The 22,744-nt window shown below is 42.1% G+C and overlaps 1 protein-coding gene across 1 annotated transcript in view; it reads left to right on the top strand.

Moving 5' to 3' along the window:
- Positions 1-22,744, top strand: part of PDE11A (phosphodiesterase 11A) — a 440,483-nt gene that overhangs the window by 290,950 nt on the left and 126,789 nt on the right. The window contains exon 10 of the mRNA XM_060106356.1: positions 1,800-1,850. Within this exon, the coding sequence (XP_059962339.1) occupies positions 1,800-1,850 (51 nt within the window). The remainder of the gene's footprint in view (positions 1-1,799; positions 1,851-22,744) is intronic.

Raw genomic sequence — 22,744 nt, 5'->3', positions numbered from 1 at the left:
TTTTTCTGTAAAGTAAATAAAGATAAATTTTGAAGATTGAATCTACAGAAAGAGACTTTTAAAATAGTAAGAAGATTTTGGGTTTTTTTTTTTGTGGTACACGGGCCTCTCACTGTTGTGGCCTCTCCCGCTGCGGAGCACAGTCTCCAGACGCGCAGGCTCAGCGGCCATGGCTCACGGGCCCAGCCGCTCCGCGGCATGTGGGATCCTCCCGGGCTGGGGCATGAACCCGTGTCCCCTGCATTGTCAGGCGGACTCTCAACCACTGCGCCACCAGGGAAGCTCAGTAAGAAGTTTTAATGGCAGCCAAACTAAAGTTTACCATGGTAAACTATGAACCAAAAGAGCAAAATCTGTTCAGTTATGAAGATGCTGGCCCACACTCCCACAGCTGGGAAGTGGTGGAGCCCTGGCAGTCGGGCTCTAGAGGCTGTGCTCTAACCACGGTGAGACACTGCCTCCACTGTGGCCCTGCTTTTATCACACGGATGGTACATAACTTGGGTCAGTGTTTCTCAAAGTCCTTGGTCAATAGGTTATCAGGTTGGAATGTTCCTAGGTTAATGTATGTACCTAAAAGGAAGTTCTATGGCTAGATTTGGGAAATGCTGAGTTTAACAAAATAAAATGTGTTACTTCGCTTTTCAGAGCCAAATATGCACTGAGATTCCCTAAGGTTGGTAGTTGAAGAGGGAATTAGCTTTTCTCAGATTTATTTGTTTGAGATATGTATAGATTAAGGCTGGGACTGATAGCGTATATATAATATATACATTACGTTTGTGCGTGCGTGTGTACATATACCTTATAACATCCAATACTGACTCAAGCGAATGTGAGTTTATTTGTTCTACAAAACAAGAAGTCCGGGGCAGGGCAGTCCCTGGCCAGCCTCATTTCTCTTTCCCTTTCCACTCTAGACCTATAACAAGCTGTCAGTAGGACAGGGAAATAAAATCCTCTTACAAAAAAGCATTGCAGATGATTGGACATAACAATGTAATATAACAATGTAATACAAGATAATGTAATACCAGATAAATACAACAATGTAAACAAGATAACAATGTAATCTTTCCTGTACAATAAAAATTTCCAGACATGGAAATTGAGTCAGCAAGCTACAGTGTCTGCCACAGTACACACACACATGCACACAAAAACACACATACACTTGTGCACATATGTACATGCACGCACACACACACCACACCTTTTTTTTTTTTTTTTTTTGCGGTATGTGGGCCTCTCACTGTTGTGGCCTCTCCCGTTGCGGAGCACAGGCTCCGGACACGCAGGCTCAATGGTCATGGCTCATGGGCCAAGCTGCTCCGCGGCATGTGGGATCTTCCGAGACCGGGGCACGAACCCGTGTCCCCTGCATCGGCAGGCGGACTCTCAACCACTGCGCCACCAGGGAAGCCCCCACACCACACCTTTTAATTTATTTGTGTCCCAAAGCATTTCACAGGACGAGTATTCACATCTTTGGGAACTGTGGTCTTGAGCCACATTATGTCCCTTTGATAAAATAACTACTTATAAAAACATCCTGATATAAAACACTTAGCCTTTAACATGGGCTGTTGTTCCATTCCACATTGTAATAGATTCCACTGTAGTTGCACAGATGACAATCTGTGTCACAGACTGTTACTGGAAATATCTCGTCATGCATTAGCATTCACTGTTATGTCAAGGTGATATACATGAGCAGAATTTATTTTTAAGCCAGGGGAACTTCAGAAAATTGAATCATGTCTATTATTAAAGTTTCTTTTCCTTTTTTTCTGAACCAGGTGCTATCTTATCATGCAACATGTTCAAAAGCTGAAGTTGACAAGTTTAAGGTAAGAGAGCAAATGGTGCTCTAATGGTTCATAAAGTTAAACTTCCCAGGGCTTTCGGACCCTTTGTTACTTGTCTCTAGAACTAGGTCTGCCCACTGAATGTTGGGGGAATAGAATTAGGGGAAGGCATGTTTGCATATTTCAGTTTTAGAGGGTAAAAGGGACTTATATAGAGCTGAACGGCCCCTTCATGATCATTTAAATGATTCAGTATTTCTTTCTTTCTTTTTTTAAGTATACAGGGTATCAGAAAAAGATCTGTGTAACATGGTGAGAATCAGGATGCCTGCTTTTGGCCTTGGTCTTACCTCTAACTTTCTGTTCACTAAAAATCTTAGGGCTTATATCTTCATCTGTAAAAATAAGTGAAGAGATTAGGATAACAGTAGCTACCATTTACCAAGTGCTTACTATGGATCAGGTACAATACAAAGCATGGTGCCAGTGAGGTGACAGCTGACAACAGAGGAAGGAGACAGAACAGCTAAAACCACAGCAGTCAGGGTCCATTTGCTGTAGAGATAAACATTCTACATGCCACCTAGAATATGAGCACCAGCAGGGCAGTGCTTTTTGTATGTTTTGTTCACTGCTCTATCTCTACTGCCTTTCACAGTTCTTGGAACATAGTAGCACTCAATAAATACTTGTTGAATGGTTGAATGAATGAACGATTGAATCAATCCAAAAAGCATTAGTGTCCTGTAACTCAAAACAATTAGTCATTAAGAAAATGTTCAAAACATGCTTATATATAATTTTTATATTTTATATTATATACATTTGATAAATATTTCCATCAAAAATATTTAAAGCTTTTTTACTTTAATCAAGTTCAGTTACCTAGCAATTCTACTTATGGAAATAAGTTTCCATAAACGTTTTACTGTTTTTACTGTTTTGTGTTTTATATTTTTACTGTTTTATAATCATCTTAATTACCAAAAGATGAAAGAGGCAGGCAGGAAGAAATACAGCAAAGCTCATAATGGACTAAATATGACTGCAGAAGCTATGTGATGGGACATGTCTAGAGCTAGAGCAGCCAAAATCAATAGCTCTCTACTCTCTAAAAGTATTGCCCTATGTTTAGGCTTAATTCTTTCCTTAGAGTAAGGCAAACACCATTGTCTTGGAATTTGCCATGCTTTTTTTATTTTTAGTTCACAAACATACTAAAAACATGAAGTATTTAAATCTGAGAAAAAAAAGGGTTATTTCATCTTAAAATGATCAAGATTATTAACTAAAGTGATGTATTCCAGATTTTATCCTGTAAGATATTAGTGAATATCTTGTTACCATATAACTGAGATATAGTAGATAATTTTAACCTAATGGCTTTTTTTCTTGATATATAAAGTAAACAAAACATTATCATAATCGGTAGCTGATGTCTTATAATTGCAGTGGGCTTAAAATAATCCTGCACATAGAAAAGTATTTACTGAAGTTTCACAGTAGAGTGTGTGCAATGGCAGTTTCCTAACATTGTAGCTAAATCACAGTAAATAAGTGCTTTGTTTTGACCAATATATACAAATAAACTATGCATATATTCAAAAATATTGTAACCTTGGCTACTGCAATACTTTTTTAACAGAGCTAGTACTATATATCTATATGTATGTATGTATAATATATATATTTAGAGAGAGAGGGAGGGAGAGAAAAGAGAGATTGGAAATGTAGAATCAGAGTTATCCATGAGATTTCATGAGTTAAAGAATGGCTGAGTTTCAGTGTGTTGGATTATGCCCAGCTGGGACCAAGCTAGTGATCAGCGATTCAGAGATTAAGCCAGAATTTTGGGAAGAAAATTATTTCATCATCGAGTGCTAGCAGGATCTGGAGGTCAAATACATATGTACACAGGTCAAATTCCAGTTGCAGCCTAAGCTTCACCATATCTGGGATTCAGACATGTCTAGAAAACCAGTGAGATGTGGTCTGTTTACATGAGAGACTAAGAGGCCCTTCTGAGTCAAAAACTCTCCCTTTTGGGAGTTGAGGCCATGGGCCTCAGTGTCTGGATGATTCCAGGTTCAGCATGGAGTTTGTCTCTTGGATCTGTCTCTTACTCCAGCTTCCCATGGATTCATGTTCTCAGCTAAGAACATGAATGGACACAAAAGGCATGGAGTTTAGTATGGTTTCAGTGCATTAAATTACCCCAAGAGCACAGGGATTCCAGAGTGTCAGTAGCACACAACAGGAAGCAGCAGCCCAATGGAAGGAAGCATCACTATGGACCAGAGGCAAGACACCTGCCTACCAATATGACCAGCAGAGGTGGAAAGACTCACTGTGAGCTGAGTGGTGACATCTTAAGGACAAGAACCTTGAGTACTCCCAGAAACAAGTAAGAGAGATGGAGATCCCAAAATACTGGAGAGTGTTATACATACCATTAATCACTTTCAGTTCACTACTATTTGTACTCCTAGGTGGTATGGCCTAAAGGAACACAGATTTCCTATATGATAAACCTGTAGTGAATCTTCAATAATCATTCATGCTAGGATGATACTACATTACCTTTCCTCTTACCTTTTCTTCCTCTTTCACACTCTTCCATGTTTGGGGATTTCTTTTCCTATTCTAGAATGCCATAAGACGGGGGGAGGGTGTTTCTGTTCATTTTGTTTTGTTCAGTTAATCCTATTTCTCCTGTTGGGAAAAATCTCCTTGAAAGGTGTGTGGTGGTGGGTGGGTGAATGGTGGTTAGAGAGTGAAAACCGTCCCAGAAGTGCCCCTAGATTGTCTAAGCAGAATAAGTAGGTGAAACAACATATAATTGCTCATCCAAGAATGTCAGAACCTAAGCCCATCTTTGTCATTCTAATATATCATTATACCTTGGGAAACAGTCCTTTATGTAGGGTCTCCTATACATGAAAAGATCACAGAACTTCCTCGAACTAATGAGTTAACTTTTTAAAAGTCTGATTCAGGTTATAATATTAGTTTATCCTTTATGGGTTGGTGCCCTGTGCATTGAATGAGGAAACCAGGATCTAAAGAATGGTTTTTATCCTCATTAACATTTACTGATCTTCCTTGAACTTGAAATAAGAAAGATGTGCCCAGAAAATTTGTGCAGATTTTAGTGTCTGTTTACATCTCTTCTGCTCTGTGCAAACAGGAATAATGTATAAAGACCATATTGTCAATTAGATCTCTTTGAAGATGACTGGTTTAAAGGCTTTTAATAACCTGAAGATGTCATCTGTGATAACATAAGAAAATGAGTTTAGTACACCAATTATATGCTTCCGTAATTTTATGCACTTTCCTAGGATTCCAGTGCGGTGGACAGACCAAACAGTTATCACTATATATGCCAGTTTACCAATTAAAACCAACTCATGGACGTCCTCATGTTATATTGCCATCTTCTATCATCCCTTCTTTCAATTCCAAACTGCAAGGGTTATGGCTGCAATCAGAGATGAACTCGTTTACAGCACTGTTTAACTGCCTCAGTAATTAAACGCCAATAACTCATGTTGGGTGTTTGGGTTTGGACTGCCTCTTGCATATTTCAAGTTTTCAGTGTTATTGCCTAGGCCACAAATTAACATCCTGGTAAGGCAAATAAAGCACTGAGGATAGGTGCTCCCTGTGGCCTTTATGTACCAAAATACGAACGGCTACATCAAAAATAGGATCTTATGGCCTCCTCTGTGAGATGGATGGCAGGGGACAGGCTGAGCAATGGGATGTGATGTACTATTTTTTTAAGTAATTAAGTTTCAGGAGACACGTTTGACCCATGAAATATTCAGATGTTTTAATAAGAAGTTCCTGCCCTCAGAACCGCCCTTGCTGCTATGCCGGTGGATGTGTCTGTCATAGGGCCCTGCACAAGGGTCCCTGCACAGGGAGGCAGGAGTTGGGACTGATCCCCACCTGGCCAGCCAAGTGCATGGGATGCTTTTTAGTAATGGAGCCTCCAGAGGGTGCATCTTTTTCTAATTGCAGGAAGGCAGCAGGTGTGCTGACCACTGCCCTGCCAGCTCCATTTGTGGAGCTGTGGAAAAGCCCAATCCTTGCAGCAGCTTCTTGCAGAGGACAAGTGCACTATAGAGAGAGGGGAGAAGTGGCACAGGGCGCTGCGTGGCAGAGGTTTGGGTAGCTCGTGTTCCCCACCCCTGTCAGTAGGGAACATCTTCCAGCTGCTCTCCCGCAGGCTGAGTGTTCCCACAGAGGTGCCTTCACGGCCCAGGGGTAACCCCAGGCCTCAGCGTGCCAGGGAGGGAAGAAGAACTCTCCCTTGTTTCTCTAGTCTCAGCCCTCACAGCCTTCATGAAAGGCTGCCTTTGGGAATCTCAACAATGACTTTCCAGTTCACTCCAGCTTATTTCTAAGGTTGTTTAAAAGATGACTTCACAGCATTATGAACAGAATTTGGCTATCATCTTACACCTAACCTATTCTGTCTCCTCTCTGGTCCCCCCACCTCTGGAATTGAGGAGGTTGTTTTGACTTTAAATAGTATTTATGCTGAGTTTAATATCAGATTTTTTTATCGTCAGGGAAAGTTATTGAACCTGCAGCAAGAAATTGACTGCAGGGGAAACAGCTGAGTCCGCATCCTAATGGGCATCTTCTGCTCCTAAGGCTGCAGACTGAGCTGACGGCCTGAGCTGCTTAGGACAACCCCATAAATATGTGGAGTCCTTGTGTTCAGATGTCCATGTGTTCATACACAGTCCTCTTGATGAATTGTGTCTTTATCAAATGCCACATCAGAAAAAAGGTGCTTGTACTTTGTCATTCCTGAGTGTAGAAAATACTAGGCGGCGGGGGTGGGGGGGTGATGTGAGGGGAGCCAGGGCTGCGAGTCCAGGCTGACCTTTGCTCCTGCTGAACTGAGCGTCTCTGAGTGGAGGGCTCTTCAAGGACCCACCTGGCCAAATACATCCTGTGGTGACCCTGACCTCCTCTCAGATCACCTTAAATAGCCACTATTTGTCACTTCTTTCCATTTGAAGGCTGTCTCCCAAAGGGCACTATGAACATCTACGTTTCCTGGGCAGAGATCCTCCCACCTTCTTGCCTCTACCCATTAACACAGCTGGGTTCCCTGCGTTCACTTGAAGGCTCAGGGAGTCTGAGCCTGAGGGAATGAAATCAAAGGCAGTTGGGTTTTGGTTTCAGAGCAGTGGGTCCTGAAGCTCCAGGGAAGACAGCAGTGTAAGGCGACAGGGTGGCCCAGTTAGAGCCCTGACCCCTGAACGATGAAGGGATCTGTAAAGGCCAAAGGGCTCAGAACCTTCCAGAACACTAGGGCATCTGGGCCTGGATCACTCTCCCTTCTCTCTGGTTTTCTCTAGTAAGAGCCATCTGCAACTACAGAGATGGAACCAGAAATAAAGAACCGATAGCCCCTCACTTCAATGATGTGGGCGTGACTTAGCCATCACAATGGTTGGTTTTCTCTCTGCTCTTTCTTCAGTTTAGGTAGAAGCTACAATCTCCTGTTACGCTCCCCTCACCCTCCTCTCCAGATGCGCACTGTAGATGTAACTGCAGTTATCTTTGAGCCCTCACGCCCCCCACTCTCATGCGCTGTCCCCTCCATTCGGACTTGGAGCGTCTCTCATCATCCTCACAGCCATCACAGTTCAGATCCTCCTTCTCTCTCACGCAGACGGTGGCTATGCAGTGCTCTCCTGTCTGGGCTCCCTGCTGCACTCCCAAATTCATCCTCTACACAGCTGCCAGATCAGCAGTACTCTTCCGTTGGTGCCAGTTTCCTTCTCACAATGCTTAGCATCTGCTATAAGCCTTTGGAGTCCATCATTACAAATTCTTTCAATGGGCATTAAAAGTGCTCTGAGCTCTAAGCTCCAGTTCACTTTTCCGGCCTGTTTCTCATGCTCCCATTTACCCACCCTTCACACAAGTTCTATGTGACGTTTTCTCTCCATACTTTGCCCTTCCCTATCTTTGTTCCCATCCTGTTCCTCTCTCTGCATATTTAAAGTCCTAACAGCCCATCTCATCCTGCTCAGTTGCCCCCCCATGAAGTCATTCTAACTGTCCTCAGGCAAAGGTGATCTGCTCATTCTTTCACTGTACTTATCAGTGTCTACCCTGTGATATAAATCTTCGTGCACCTGTCTAAGCATCTGGTGAAACTAGGAGCATTTTTAGGTGAGAGCCCTTGTCTAATTCCTTTTTGTAACCCTTCAATCACCTAAAGCTATGCCTTGCTCCTGGGTGCTGGAGAAATTTCTACCAAGTGACCAAATTCATTGAACTGTTTGCAGTTTTGATGGCAGAGGAAGTTACAACATGTGAGTAGAATTTTGAAGCAGGTGTCTATGACATTGAGAGTGTCTGCAAATCCTGCCTCAACCCCTTGTTTTAAGCTCTTGATTATTAGTTTTCTGGATTTCCCTATGAAGCATAAATTGTATGAAAATAAAGGGATTCATTGTCTTTGTTTAAGATGTTCTCTTTGGAGTATTCAGTAATGACAATATCTGTCCTTCCTTGCTCTACAGCAGGGCAAATGCCCGTTGCCATTAATTCTTAGTTGATTCAGCAATTTCTTTAATGTTAAGTGAGATTCTTCAGTCACGTGTCCTGCTACCAGTACCCTGCTGAGTGAATTCTTTAAAACTATTATTTTCTTGAATCTCGGGATTCCTATCTGATTCTTTTTATTTGTATGAGCCTGTATTCTTTCCCTTCTACCTATTTTTGAAATTATGTACTGCTTTGGTAATTCTGTATGTTTTCTCTCAGTTGAAAATGGATCTATTCAACATCTTAAAAGCGTGTACAAATCATGATTCTGTTGGTTCCAAGGTACCATCTGAAATATGAAATTAGGAGAGAGTGTCTGATTGAAGGGTTTTCTACAGCCTCAGTAGCCAGACCTGCCCCTTTTAAGGCAGTCTTTGTAAGGCCACGGACACAGTAAGGCAAGAGAGAGCAAACATGTAAGCAGACAAAGCAGCCACCAGACCTCTTGACTCATTTAAAATTTCTAGGCCTCAGTTTTCCTCATCTGAAAAACAAAGCCATCTCCAGCCATAAAACGCTGTAATTTTACAAGCCTGTAAAATTTATCTATAGGAGGGAAGGGGAAAATAAAACAGAAAGCAACATAAAGTTGACAAAACATCTTGGGGTCCTTATAATTTCTAAATACCCTAAGCTTTAAATTAAGCTTTGTTTACAAACTTGGGTGTTTGGTAGAAGATTTGGCTCAACTTGATTTAATTATATATTATAAGTGATTTCCAAAGCCCACCATTGCTCTATTACATTTGAAGGGTAAAATAGTACAATAATACTCGTGAGGAAGATAAGTGATTATTTTAGGTAAGACAAGAGTCTCAATCTCTTCAGAATAAAACTTACACTAGTGCTACCTATGAATGTTTGAATGATAATATTTAAATAACGACTTTGCAGTATATAAAAACCTTTTCATACCTTTATCTCACTTGAGCCTCACAACCTCTTGGTGAGGGCAGGGTTATCACAGCTCCATTTTACATATGAGACAACAAGAACCAAAGCACCAGCAAGAACAATGCACATGCTTGGCTTTGATTTTTCTCTCCAGTGTTTTATTTTGACTCTGAAGACAGTGCTTCTTTCCAAGTGGCTGAATAGGAAAGTGTAAGCAATAGTATGGATTTTTATCCTGAAGCCACTTCTTTTGATCTAACTATTATCTTGGAACCTTCATGGCATTTCAACAGCCCCGGGGCCAAATAAGCATGAATGGTGATGATGTCTGAGAAAAACAGAATTTGGGGCTGAACTTAACATAGACATTTTAAAAGAGACTTTTCGTGGTATTCTTTGGGCAATCAATATATTTTATTATTAGCTATTTTATTAGAACCTTCTTTTTGTGTTGTGGTTGTGCCGTCCATGTGACTTCTTGCCCTGGGGTTTCAGACTGCTTAGAAACCTAAGGAAATTGGAAACAGCAAACATTATGAAGATATTGCATCATTCTTAGCAAGAGGGTACATGATCCATTATCCTGACATCTTGCTTGTCTTCCTTACAGTCTGATTGGCTATCTAGCTGTATAGAAATCTCTCGACATCTGGAAAGCTCAAAGGAAAAAGAGCAGTCTCACTTTATTATCCTGTGCTCTCCAGACCTGCCAAGTACCTTGTAGGAAAGATAACAAGGATATGAGATTGCAAATATCAGTTTAATGATAAAGCACTTGTCAGGAGATAAAGTCTTATTATGCTTAAGGCATGAGAACTCATGAACTAGAGACTATTTGGGGGAAGATAGGAAGTGAAGAATGTGAGACTGGGTTTATGTTGGTATAATATTTCCTAGGGTGATGTATGATATTAGGGACATCATGAGCAATAATCTGCATATCTGCAATATGATGACTTTAACACAAGACATTTAAGGTAAATCTTTGAGGATTTTTAGAAGTTATTCTGAATTAATCTCTGTATACTGCCCCAATTTGTGTGTGTGAGTGTGTGTGTGTGTGTGTGTGTGTGTGTGTGTGTGTGTGCGTGCACTTTAGCTCAACGGGATCAGGTGATCTGGAGTTTCAACTCTGGCTTTAGAAAGAGATCTTGTGGCATTCATTGTTTCCAAAGAGAAAAGCAACAGAAAATCTGTGAGAAAACAAGATCTGAGATGAAACACTTTGGCCACTGGGTGCCATCCTTGCTCCACGCAAGGATTTGCTGAGCTGCATTTCTAGGAAAATGGTTAAAACACAAAAGACAGTCATTTAAAAGTAATTCCAAGATCTCATAATGTTTGTGTGTGTGCATGACCTGGAATATGTTAGTGACACAGGCAGCTTATTCATTTGCCCAGGCGCGAGGCAGAAGGATTGGGAAAATCTCCCTGTGGTTCAGCCTTACGGACAAAGCCTGGTCAAAGCCATCCCACTGGCTGTATCCCAGTGGGCGGCCGGGGAGGCCCCTTGGAGGGGCTGGGAGTTGGTGGCGAGGCGATGTGGATGGTGAGGTAGTGTGGTCAGTAGCCAGAGGTCAGCTGGTCAGATGCTCCATTATTCTCATTGTTGCGCATGCACTGCAGCATGCCTGCAACAGGGCCTGAACCCAGCCATCTGAGGGGCTCTGCTCTGTCCCGTCAAAAACAGCCCTTTCATTACCAGAGCTGGTGGAGCTATTCCATGCTCTCCTTGCTAGGAATGCTGCTGGTTGGTGGTATAGTAACTCTGTTTCTGGTGCTTTTGTTTCCCTAGGAGCAATTCATGGAGTTTTTACAGACATCACCTTAACCAGGCATCAGAAGCCCCATAGTCAGTGACACAATAACTGTGCAAGATTTAGCTGTCTTTGCATTAGACACTCATATACACAAAACCAAGAAATTAAACTCAGTATTATGAACAAGAATAACCACAGAGACTATTCTTAGACTGTCATGTAATACAGGCTGATGTTTCCATCCAGGGCCTCAAACATTTGGTTGGGATTAAAACGAATTAGTGTGTGAACAAGCAAGAATTTTAATAAAAATTGAAAAATTGTCAGTCACACTATAACAGAGAAAACTCTAGAATCCTTTCTGTGAGACCCTGTTGTAGAAGGGATCCAAGCTCAAAATAGATTTTGCCTCATGCCCCCAGGCTGGGGGCCATGCAGCTGGCCTCCTAGTTGGCCCTAGAAGGTTGCCCAGAGCAGCGCCTACAGGTACTTCCTTAGATTCACTGTAATCAAATCCATACACCCATGAAAGGACAGTGTGAGAAGAGCTGGTGAGAACTTATGAAAGGGCAGGCTGTTTTCAACCTATCCTGGGATAAAAGGCTTATATACTATTCTGCTGTTAAGCATCTCCAGGTGGATGGACTTTAAAATACATTTTCTAGGCTTACTGTAGGATAACCTGATACCGATCATTATATACGTCTAAATATTGCTGTTTGCTCAGAGTAGTGCTATTATAGCTGTAGCATGCTTGCTGATTCAAAGTGCTTTCGTAGCTCTTATTTCATTGAATGTTAACAGAGGCCTTTTCGGGAGGCGTCGGTGGCTACATCCTATTTATGAATCAGGCAGCTGAGGGAGACAGCTCACTGCCAGTTTGGGGGACTCACTCTTTGCTGCTGAGGTCCTTTCCTTGGACTCTCCTGCCCAGTACCTGTTCAGTCCACTCAGTATGACGGTCACCTGGAAAACAACAAACGTTTCATGAACGTTTTATCATGTGCCAGGTCTGTTTCTGGTGCTTTACCTGTATTAACTCATTTAATCCTCACAAAACCCCTACTATTATTTTTCATATTTTATAGATGATGAAACTGAGGTACAGAGAAATGCCCAAATAATTATAGGGTACAAATGAAAAAAAATGAGATATAGGTAGGCACGCTGAATTTGTTATATTCCCTTTCAAAATGACGTGGAACCTTTTTTTTTTTTTTTTTTTTTTTGCGGTATGCGGGCCTCTCACTGTTGTGGCCTCTCCCGTTGCGGAGCACAGGCTCCGGATGCGCAGGCCCAGCGGCCATGGCTCACAGGCCCAGCCGCTCTGCGGCATATGGGATCCTCCCAGACCGGGGCACGAACCCGTATCCCCTGCATCGGCAGGCGGACTCTCAACCACTGCGCCACCAGGGAGGCCCGACGTGGAACCTTTTTTTATCTTAGATTTTTCTGCTCTTGGCTTGGCGCTATCCTTATGGTCTGATTATGAGCCCTTCTGTAATTATGGCTTAGTTCCTTAATAGATGAGTTCAGATTTCAAGAGATTCTGCTGCAGGTGTTTGGGTTGGTTGGTTTTTATTGTTGTTGTTGTTGTTGTTGTTTATTTTAACATCTTTACTGGAGTATAATTGCTTTACAATGGTGTATTAGTTTCTGCTGCATAACAAAGTGAATCAGCTATACATATACATATATCCCCATATCTCCTCCCTCTTGCGTCTCCCTTCCTCCCACCCTCCCTATCCCACCCCTCTTTGTTTTTAAGGTTACATAGTTTGTAAAGTAATCCAGCCCAACTGTTTCAGCAAGTATGCTTTCTCTGCCTTTAGCATTCTGGAAAAGTAACTTCAAGGGATAGGTTTATGGGATCTAAAAGCAATTTTCCCCCCAGGGTAAATCCCAAACAACTCTTAGGCTGAATTACCCCATTCCTCTCTCTACTAGGTTTATTTTCCTCACATATATTATAATTCATCTCAGGCCTTTCCGGAGGCGGAAGGGAGTTCTGTGAAAACCAAGCTTTGTGATGGTTTCTGCAGGAACAGGTGGCCATCCTCACCACTGGGCTTACATGTGTCAAAAAAGTCCTTGAAGCACTGAAGCTAGATTTTAAGGAAGGACACTTTGTACTCTTCCCCCCACTACCAAGAGGAAAGCCCTAGAATTCAGAAAAGAAAGAGAACAGGGAGAGATGCCTTCTATGACTTCGTTGCTCCAATATGAAAAATCATGGGAATCTCTCTCCCTTTAAAACCGTGGAGAAATTTATGCTTCTGCCTGAAATATCTTTCAGACCATCAGTTATCTCCTTGAATATAGCTTTCCTCTGGTTCTCTGAGAAGTTATGTGTGAGAACAAAGGCTGGTTATTTTGATAACCCCCTTGAAAACCAAAGGTCCAAGTATCAGATTGTTAGGGATGTCTCTCTGTGCAGTGGGCTATGTTCAGCATCTCTCCCCAGTGGAGCTCTTTCTCTCCCTGCACAGTAATTCACTCATGAGAAGGCAGGATTGCTTAGGGTGCAAGGTCCCAGATAAATCTTCTATACATAAGCCCAAAGTTCCTCCCAGGAAGCGTTACAAACGGGAGTACACTGCATACCAAAAGGAAGATCTGCCCCACAGACTGTGCTTGTGAAGCCAACTGACCACTCCTGGAACTGGCTGCAGCAAGCACCCCGGTGGTCCCTGAAGCCAAATGGACAGAACTATGTCACTGCAGCTTGAGCCCCCAGTTGTGCTGACTACAGCCTGGCTTTCCTTACAAAGGGGTCACCATGGCCTCTGTCAGGGCCTAAGTTTCTCATCTTTCAGCAACCCCATCTAGAAAGAACTATTCCCAAGTTCCAGTTTGGAGAATCTTAGGGAAGTTTTCCAACTGGTCCAGTTTGGGTCAAGTGCCCATCCCTGGACCAATCAACTGTGACAGGGGCGTAGTCATTGAAGAATATGTCAGCTCCCAGGACAAAACGTGGTTCGAGTGGAAGAAGGACCAGAGCCCCAGAAAGGAGAGAGGTACGAGGCAGATAGTATCACAGCTGTCCCTCACAGGTGAGGTTTATATGCATGTATCTTTCAGATTCCCTGAGGCACAGGTGAGGTGCTCACAATAGCCCCTTCATAATTCATAATTTGTAGACACTGGGTGATACCCGCCAGTGATCTATCTGCTGAAGTGGTTTCTCGAGAGACTTTGTCTAGATCACAGTATTGAAAAAAAAGTTCTATTATGTCCTGAAAGCATTTCTGTATCCAAAGCTAATCCCACTGATGGTCACCCTGATTTGACTCTCAAACTCACCCAAACCTTATAAAGCAAATAAATATAACTTCCGGGGATGTGCCAATTAAATTGGCCCAGGAACTCCTCATTAACAGCTGCTTCATCTGGTCCTATCATAACAGTGTCTTTCTATTGTGCTTGAACATTGGAGGCTCTGATGTATAACCAGAAAAGTGCCCTTCAACTGGATCCACCAATAAACCACAGATACCTTCTGGAATAGTCATTTTTTCCTGAACTAATTAGGACCTACTAAAGAATTAAGCAGATCAAAGCCAAACATCCCTATATCTGACGTTTGAAACTCACAGTAAAATAGCTCAATTCCTGATCTACTTCCTGGCTTCATTAGAATTCAATTAGTAGAAGGACATTCTTTCCTAGAGGCTCTTTGGCAGATTTGTGTATGAACAGTTAACCCAGTGTTAGCAAAAGCAGTTACTTGAATCCAAACAGCTCTCTGGCTGCAAAGAGAATCCCAAAGCTGTTTAGACAAGACTTTGCTTATCCTCCCACCAGGATGCAAATATTTTAAGTGGACAGAGGGAGATAAAATGCAGTCAGTGCTGGTCCTGACACTGACCACATCCTGTGGCCCCGGATATTTGGACTTGAAGGTCAGGGGAGGAAGGTGAAGGAAGGGGCGCTGGAGACAAGGAGACAAAGAAAAATTTAAAAGGCCTCCTTGACAGTGTTTAAATTATTTCCCTGAATAAACAAGTTTGGACTTTAAAATGTATCAACACAGAACTACAAAAGATATGGAGATAGACACATATATTTCTAGGACAGGTAGAACTGCTCATCAGACCATGAAAACAGGGTATTGAGGGTAAGACAACCTTGAGGGGTCTTTTTCTTTCTTTTTTCCCGTAACCGTTCTTCAGATGCCTAAATGTAGACTCGGGGAGATTTATTTTTCTTCTACAGGGTATGTTATGGTTGTCACTCAGCCTTGAAATAGTTCTCCTCTCCAGTGGGACATCAGGCCAGTGATATATTTGCATAGTTGTTCCCACCTGTCCCTTGTGCCAGCCTCACGCGTCACCATGCACAGAACGCCCAACCAGCCAATGGCAGGCTTTTAAGCTGCTGCATTTATGGGACATGTTTTCAAAATATCCGCAGTCACCCAGCAACAGGAAAAGGCATTTCATTGGCTCTCTCCCTGTCAGCTAGAAAGGAGGACAGTTGGATGGACTTCATCTGTGAAGATCAAGATGAGGCAGTGGAACGGTGGGGAGGCTGGATGTTTGGACATCCGAGCCTCTCAGTGGCAAATGTGATATTGTATAAGTATAAAGAATGATGTTTTTGTCCTCCCCCCTGGCCAGTAAAAATCTAATGTTAAAGAATAGCACTGTCACCAGGCAGGCAGTTTTCATCTGCAGTGTCATAAAGATGCATAAAAGATCAAACTTGGCCCCCAGTCTTATCTGCCCGATCAAAGGAAGTGCTGCTGAATATGGAGCCTCAGTGAGAAAAAAATAAGGGCAGGGCTTTTTGATGTGCAAACAATTAGCCTCTCTGCTACAGGTGGGATGCCATCTATAGTGGGTATTCTAAATGTGATGTAAATCCCTTAAGTTACTTTATCAATATCTGATCTTGTGAATTATCTTGCCCTTAAAAATTTCTACCTCCTCTTCAGGCTGACTCCACCCCCCAACCCCCCCCAACCCCCCCCAACCTCCCCCCCACCCCCCGGCCCAGAGAAGAACCAAGGAGAGGGCCAAGGTACAAGTCAAGGTGACCTGGGCTCTGAATAGCAGGCTATTGGGCCACCCCAGGCTCCTCTAATTTCTCCTTTGGGCGGTCCCGTGCAAGCCACACAGGAAAACAGGGTTTTCTCTTTCTGTTTTTACTCTTTTCTTGTTACTATAGGACAGAAAATTAATATTGACTGCATGCATATGTGAAATCAAAGCCATTAGGGAACCAAAGAGCAAAACAAAGCTCTGAAAAGAACTCGCTGTAAACCAGACAAGTAAAACAATAAGTTCTTCAACTGACAGCACCCAGTCCTTGCTGAGGCCCTGGCCTCTCTTCACTTCAGGTTGTATGATGGAAGGACATAAGCTCTCAATAATTAAAAACAGCTAAACTCTAAAGACTTCAATGCCAGGAACGTGTGCATATCCTGTCATTGGTTAAGGACGTTAGTGGAATGCAGAGCAGGCAGTTGGTTGTGAGAGCTCACTCAGCGCTCAGTGTAACTCTTCCTTGCCCACTCCCCTGAGCAACCGCCCTTGGCCACCTTAGGACAGCCAAATGGAGGGAAGATGCTGTCTGCTCTTTCTGAGAGTACGTCGGGTTGGAAATTAACCACAGTCAATAGTAATTATAATTAACAACGGGCAACATATTAACAGTAGATCCAATACGATTACATGCATGTCAGTTCTGTACACTCACATTAATAAATCAGTATGTGAATACCATTTCTGTGTATCTCTAATGGGTATAAATATAGTACAAATTTGCCTTAGCTGGACTCTAAGCTACTTGAAAATTGCTGTATCTCCAGTGCCTAACCCAGTGCCCGGCATATAGTTGGTGCTCAATAAATATTTCTTGAGTGATGAAAGCAATACATTGATGACTGAACTGAGGTATCAGCCAGTGACACAAAATTTATGAATCTGCGTGAGTTTCACAAATGACAAGCCTTGGAAAGTTATGAAACATTTCAATCTTCTTTTAACTGTTTGAGTGTATGTTTCTAGTGGAAACTAAACACAGGAGACCTGAGTTGTAATCTTGTTCAGTCACAAGTCTATGAGGTAAATATTATTATTACCTCATTTTATGGGTAAAGAAACCGAGGGCTAAGAGATACAGTAACTCACTCCAGGTCACAAGCGTAAGATCTGAACGCAGGTCTAAGCCAAAGCTCATGCTGTTAGCATGGTGTGAGTCTGCCTGCACACCTGTGTATTTTTTAAGTACTGGTATGTGAGCCCGTGGAGCAGGACATGCTGCCTTTCCCCACAGCATTAACCCTTCTGCTTCAAAGCACAGAGTAGAACGTTGAGGAGAACATGCTTATGTTTCAGATACCATTTTGGAGATGATACAAAAAAACTGAGAGTCAAGATGCAGGATGGATAGAAAACCTAGAACTTTCTGAGCTCTAAACAGGTCATCAGGCTCAGACTGGAGTCCCAACCTGTTGCTTGGGGTGGGCTCTGTAAGGCGGGGAGACGGGTTGTCTGGATACAGTTCTGCCACTGCCACCACTAGACCTGGTGCAAGTCCCAGCTTTGCCTCACACTTCTAATTCTACCGTGGGCAATGCCTTAACGCCTCTGAACCTCCCTTTCCACAGTCAGAAAAGTGGGATGATAGGGACCGCCCCGAGGGGTTGTATAAGGATTAAATGAGTCGACAGTATGGAGAGAACTGTATTTATCCTGGCACATTGCACATGCTTGATACATAGGGAACACCTCTCTTTCTCCTGTACCCTCAAATGAAAAGAATAAAGAATCTCATTTGCTTAGCAGACTGTGAAAGGAGTCCATGGAATTATCCAATTTTTCTCTCTGATCTTATTTAATTGATAAATGTTGGCTCCTATTTAAGGAGGAAAAGAAATGCATTCTCTATTCCATCAAAACTCTAGAAAAACTCAGAGACAAGGTGCAAATTTGAGCTAGAAATTTACATTCAACAAAGCTTTCCAAGGCTCCAGCTACCAGGCTGTTGCCCCGGCTTTCATTTCCCAGGTAAACTGCACCAATGATGGGCGTTTCAGAGGCCTCTGTCACCTGCTAGCTCAAGTGGGAGCCAGGCTACTAAGTCATGGAGAAAATCTTGGAAGGTTTACCTACAGCAGGGGGTCTCACCATTTTTTGTGGAAGGGCAATTCCTCACGTAAAGCCATGATATTAGCAGGTATGGGTTTTCAGGAAAGATTCTGTGTGAAGCAGGCAAGCCTGTCCCTTCCCACTGAAAATGTCAACAGCCAAGGAGAAGGAAGCATGGGCCTGTGAAACCAGCACATCAGCACATGGGCTAAAACTTCAAGATCAATTGATGATTCAGATCTCACTCCAGAGAAAACCTTCTCTGACACATCAGAGCTTTGGAGGGCTTTTTTTCTCTCTCACTCGCTGTGGTTCTATATACTCGAAAGGGGATAATTGGGATGCAGAGGTGGCCTAAGTGGCAGGCCTGGGTCAGAGTGAGTGTCCTGACTGGACATTAGACTCACCTAGGGATGGGACCCTTTAAAAACAATACCAATACCTGAGCATCACCCCCCAGACTGATTGAAAAGAAGTAGGGCAGAGGGCTGGCATTGCTATATGTTTTAAAACTCTCCGTTCATTCTGTTATGGAGTTAAGAATGAAAAACACGGGTCTGGCTTGTTTCTAAAGCTGGTGTCTCACAGAGCACCATTCCATGGAATATTAATATGTGTCACACATCCACAGTAAGTGCTCTGGTAAATACTCAATTCAATAAAGTTAAATAGGTGACGTTACTGCACCATTTTTGAGACTTTATACCCTCGTGGGCATTGTGCCTCATCTGGTAGAGTACATATCGACTTTGCCCAGCCATTTTTGACCACATCTCTGTCAAAGCCTCTCAGCTAAGGGCGTCTATATCAGGGTGTCAGGGAACACCAGCCTGAGCACACTCTGGCCTGGGTCCACACATCATCAAAGGAAAGAAAGGCACAGAGAGTCCTGAGAACAATGAGTAGGGGCATCCGGCAGTGGCCATGCTCTGAAATCTGAAAAGTCGTGGAACGTCCAGATCCTAGCATTGATACTATTCTTAGAATAAGCCTTTAATTATTGTGTTTATCATTAAATAATAGTTGCAATAAAGACTTGTCTCAGGAATTTCCAAAGAGCAAGTCACTTTAATTACAGTAATGTATGTTTCAAAGCTGCTCCATTTTTATTGTCAGTATTTCTACCCTGAAAAGAAAATGTATTGCTGTTTTGAGTTGTAAATTGCCTCAAAGGAGGGCAGCTCCTAAAGATTCATCTTGCCTTAGAATATCCAGAGATGCTCAGAGAGCAAGGCTTTACCTCCAACTGGGGATCTTGGAAAGGAGGTGGAAATAAAACGGAATTGACAATGATACTGAGCCTGAGTATGTACAGGAATTAACGACATGCTAACTATCTAACTGCCTAAAATAAAAATGGGTAGTCAGTGATTTGTATTTTACTGAGCAGAGGTGGCAAGCTTTCTTGTGTGCCACTGGTACTGTTGTAAATGAAACCTCAACTCCAATTTTCAGGGTCTGAGAAGGGGAGCTCTCTGAGTCTGCATCTTCCCTTCTGCCCAGGACATTCTCTAAATATCTGACCTATTCCCTTTTCCAATGACCTCATCATTTTTCTGTTCATAGTGTCAGTAGTATATAACAGTTAGCAATTTCTAAGTCATAGTAAAATAGTGACCATACTCTGTCACAAGCATCCAAGGACCTCAGAAATTACTCAAGTTATGTGTGATGAAAATAATAGTATTAACAGTTATCATTATCATTATTATTATAGCTATCATTTATTGAGCACCTACTATGTGCCAGGCACCTTATATGTCATATCATAATTTAATCATAAAAACAATTCTCTGAGATTAGTGATTTGGCCCTTCTTGGCCTAAGCTACAGCTTAGAGAGATAAAATGATTTGCTCAAGTCAGCGTCAAAGCTGGGATTGGAACTACTGTCTGTAAATGCTCTTTGCAGTAAGGCCTTCTCTTAAATGTATGGTATACCTTGTTCCATTAGTTAAAGGAAATGACAATTAATATAAAGGAGCTAATGATATATGTTTATAACTTCATATGTGAACTATTTCAGTATACTGAGACTTCAATCTTTGAATATAATTTTACAGCATTTTTTAATTTTTAAAAGAATATTTGGCATCATATAATTGTGGTCCTTATTTGCAAAATGGTTTATGGGGCTGCAAAGAGCAGATTAGTGGATATATATATATTTATACAGACAAAGATACACATACATGTACCAGCTTCTATTCCGTCTAGTAAGCATCCTTTGATGTCTTTATTAGGGGAAGATGACTTTCTAGACCCATCTCTGTGGCACATTAACTCCTAGTTGTTTGGGGAGCTGTGATATTGGATTTGCTTTGTCTGGCCACATTTCTTTAATGAGCCCCTTCATGACACATTTATTGATGAGAAAGCTGGCTGGAGTGAGGAACATGTCTGTAGCCATAGAAAATAACAAAGCTAACTTGCTTCTTAATCCCACAATCACTACCCAGAAAGAGGAGAATAATGTTTGACATCCTTAATCTGACTGAAATATGAATCTAATGTTTAGTGACCTCTGGGAAGGAAGTGTAAAAAAGAACAATAACAACAACAAAAAGCAGTTAAAAGATGAACTCCTATATCTCCAGCAAAAATAATGGTAGATGGTTGCTAAAATATATTGTGTCTCACGGGAAACTAGTCTACGCTGGCCTATACTTGCAATAACATATCCCCTATTTGACTCAAAGAAAATAGCTTTTGGCAGTTTTCCACATTATTTTCACCACCTAATTTGAAAGCAGAAAATTTCTAGTTATTTCGATATTTTATTTTTATTCCCCAGAAGACAGCTTCCGATGCCCAAGAATAATTTTATCAGTATAAATAAACTACCTTCAGGTGTTTTATGTCATATTCAGTGACAAACTATGAAATGTAACATTTTTTTCTTTGACAGCCCATGAAATCCATCATCTACTTTCATAGATCTTTCATTCAGAAAAAGATCTGAATTTTAAGGATTTATGGTCCAATCAGAAATATTTGAGTTAAAGATTTTCAGCTTTTAAAATCAATATCAGGATTTACTAGTAAACACCTAGAGTCCGTGGGTAAAGTGTAATTGTAATCATTTATCCTTTGTGACCTTTAAAAGAATAAAAAAATAATGCTGTCTCATGCCCGTAGTTGATATCCAGCCACACTAGATAAGAGCAAGAAGCTTTTTTCCCTCACCCTGCGGTTCTTGACTCTTGGAAAAATTACCCATATACTGTTGCTAGGAAGCCGAGGGCATTGAATGAGCTCAGTATTTAATAAGACGTGAATAGATAAGACAGAAAAAGGGCTTTATTCACCTGGTGTGTCTTTGTAAGAGTAACTGGCATGATGAGAAATATGACTTGATTCACTTTTAGAATATAAATTTACAGTCTGTCTACTCTCTTTCTTAGATGGGTTAGTGCACAGTTCTATATGGATCCATAAAATGGACTCAGTCTAAAGTTTCCATGTAATCAAATTATTATTATAAAGGAAAACTATTTCTTCTTAGCGGTAATTACAATTTTTAAGAATATTCTCTCTTGGATAAACTATATTATTTATAATTTATTTGATGAATTAAATGTTTCCATGTGGTGGAATTTTCTTGGTATAGAAGTATAAATAGGACCATGATGTTAAATGTATCATCTAAAATGCCTCATAGTCAAGGCAAAGCTACATAATGCTACTAAGTAGGTCAGATCTAAGACAGAGATGGAGCAGAACGCCCTGAATGTTTGTAAATTCTGCCTCAAACTGGAAGCCCTGGACCAGGAATCAGGAGATCCTGATCCTGACTCTGACACCGACAGGTGCTCTCACCTTGGGCAAGTCATTCAACTTCTCTGGCATTAAACTAGAAGACACCAGCCTTCTATCATTTTCCAACTTTCTGAGTGATACTCAGAGGCCCACGCCTATTCTCCTTTGTTTCTAATGAGCTGAGCTGAGGATGAGACAAAGGTCTCAAATGCTCTCCTGAAATCCCAGAATGCTACAGGCAATCCAATGACAGGCAGGCTGCAAGTCACCCAAGAACCCAAAGATTCAAAATAGAGTTCAGAATTAGAAGGACCGTGTGTGTGTGTGTGTGTGTGTGTGTGTGTGTGTGTGTGTGTGTGTGTGTAAGGAATCATTCCAGCATCCCTAAGGATTTAAACGGGTCCAAGAGAGCTGTTTTGAATGCTCTCCTTGGACAATTCTTTCCTGAGTTCAGAGATCCCGAGCCATTTGGGGCTTGGCCCAGACCCTCCCTAGCAGACTCCCTGTACTGCCCTCAGCCCATCTAGCTGGGAAGTGTGGTGACTTAGGTGCAAGGAGGGCTGGAACCAGCTGCTGAGAGCGCAGGGCCCACAGCAAATGAGTGCAAAGTGGAGCACAGGACAGGGCAGATCAGGGTAGTTCCCAGAGCAGAGGCGAACTCAGAGATGGGAGCCAACCTGTCAAAACAGGGCCCAGGTGGGGGACCATTAGGTAGTATTTCAGGAGCAGTGAAGCAGGTCCCTGAGAAAATCTTTGGTGCTTCTCAAGCTACTCCTTCTCCTCCACCTGTGTGGAGAGCACTCCAGAGTACTTGGTGTTACATGGAGGCCACAAGTCAACCCTTTCCC

This window comes from Mesoplodon densirostris, chromosome 8 (genome assembly GCF_025265405.1).
Source record: "Mesoplodon densirostris isolate mMesDen1 chromosome 8, mMesDen1 primary haplotype, whole genome shotgun sequence".
NCBI classification, from domain to species: domain Eukaryota; kingdom Metazoa; phylum Chordata; class Mammalia; order Artiodactyla; family Ziphiidae; genus Mesoplodon; species Mesoplodon densirostris.
The sequence above is the reverse complement of the archived record's forward strand: the minus strand, read 5'-3'. Positions and strand labels throughout refer to the sequence as shown.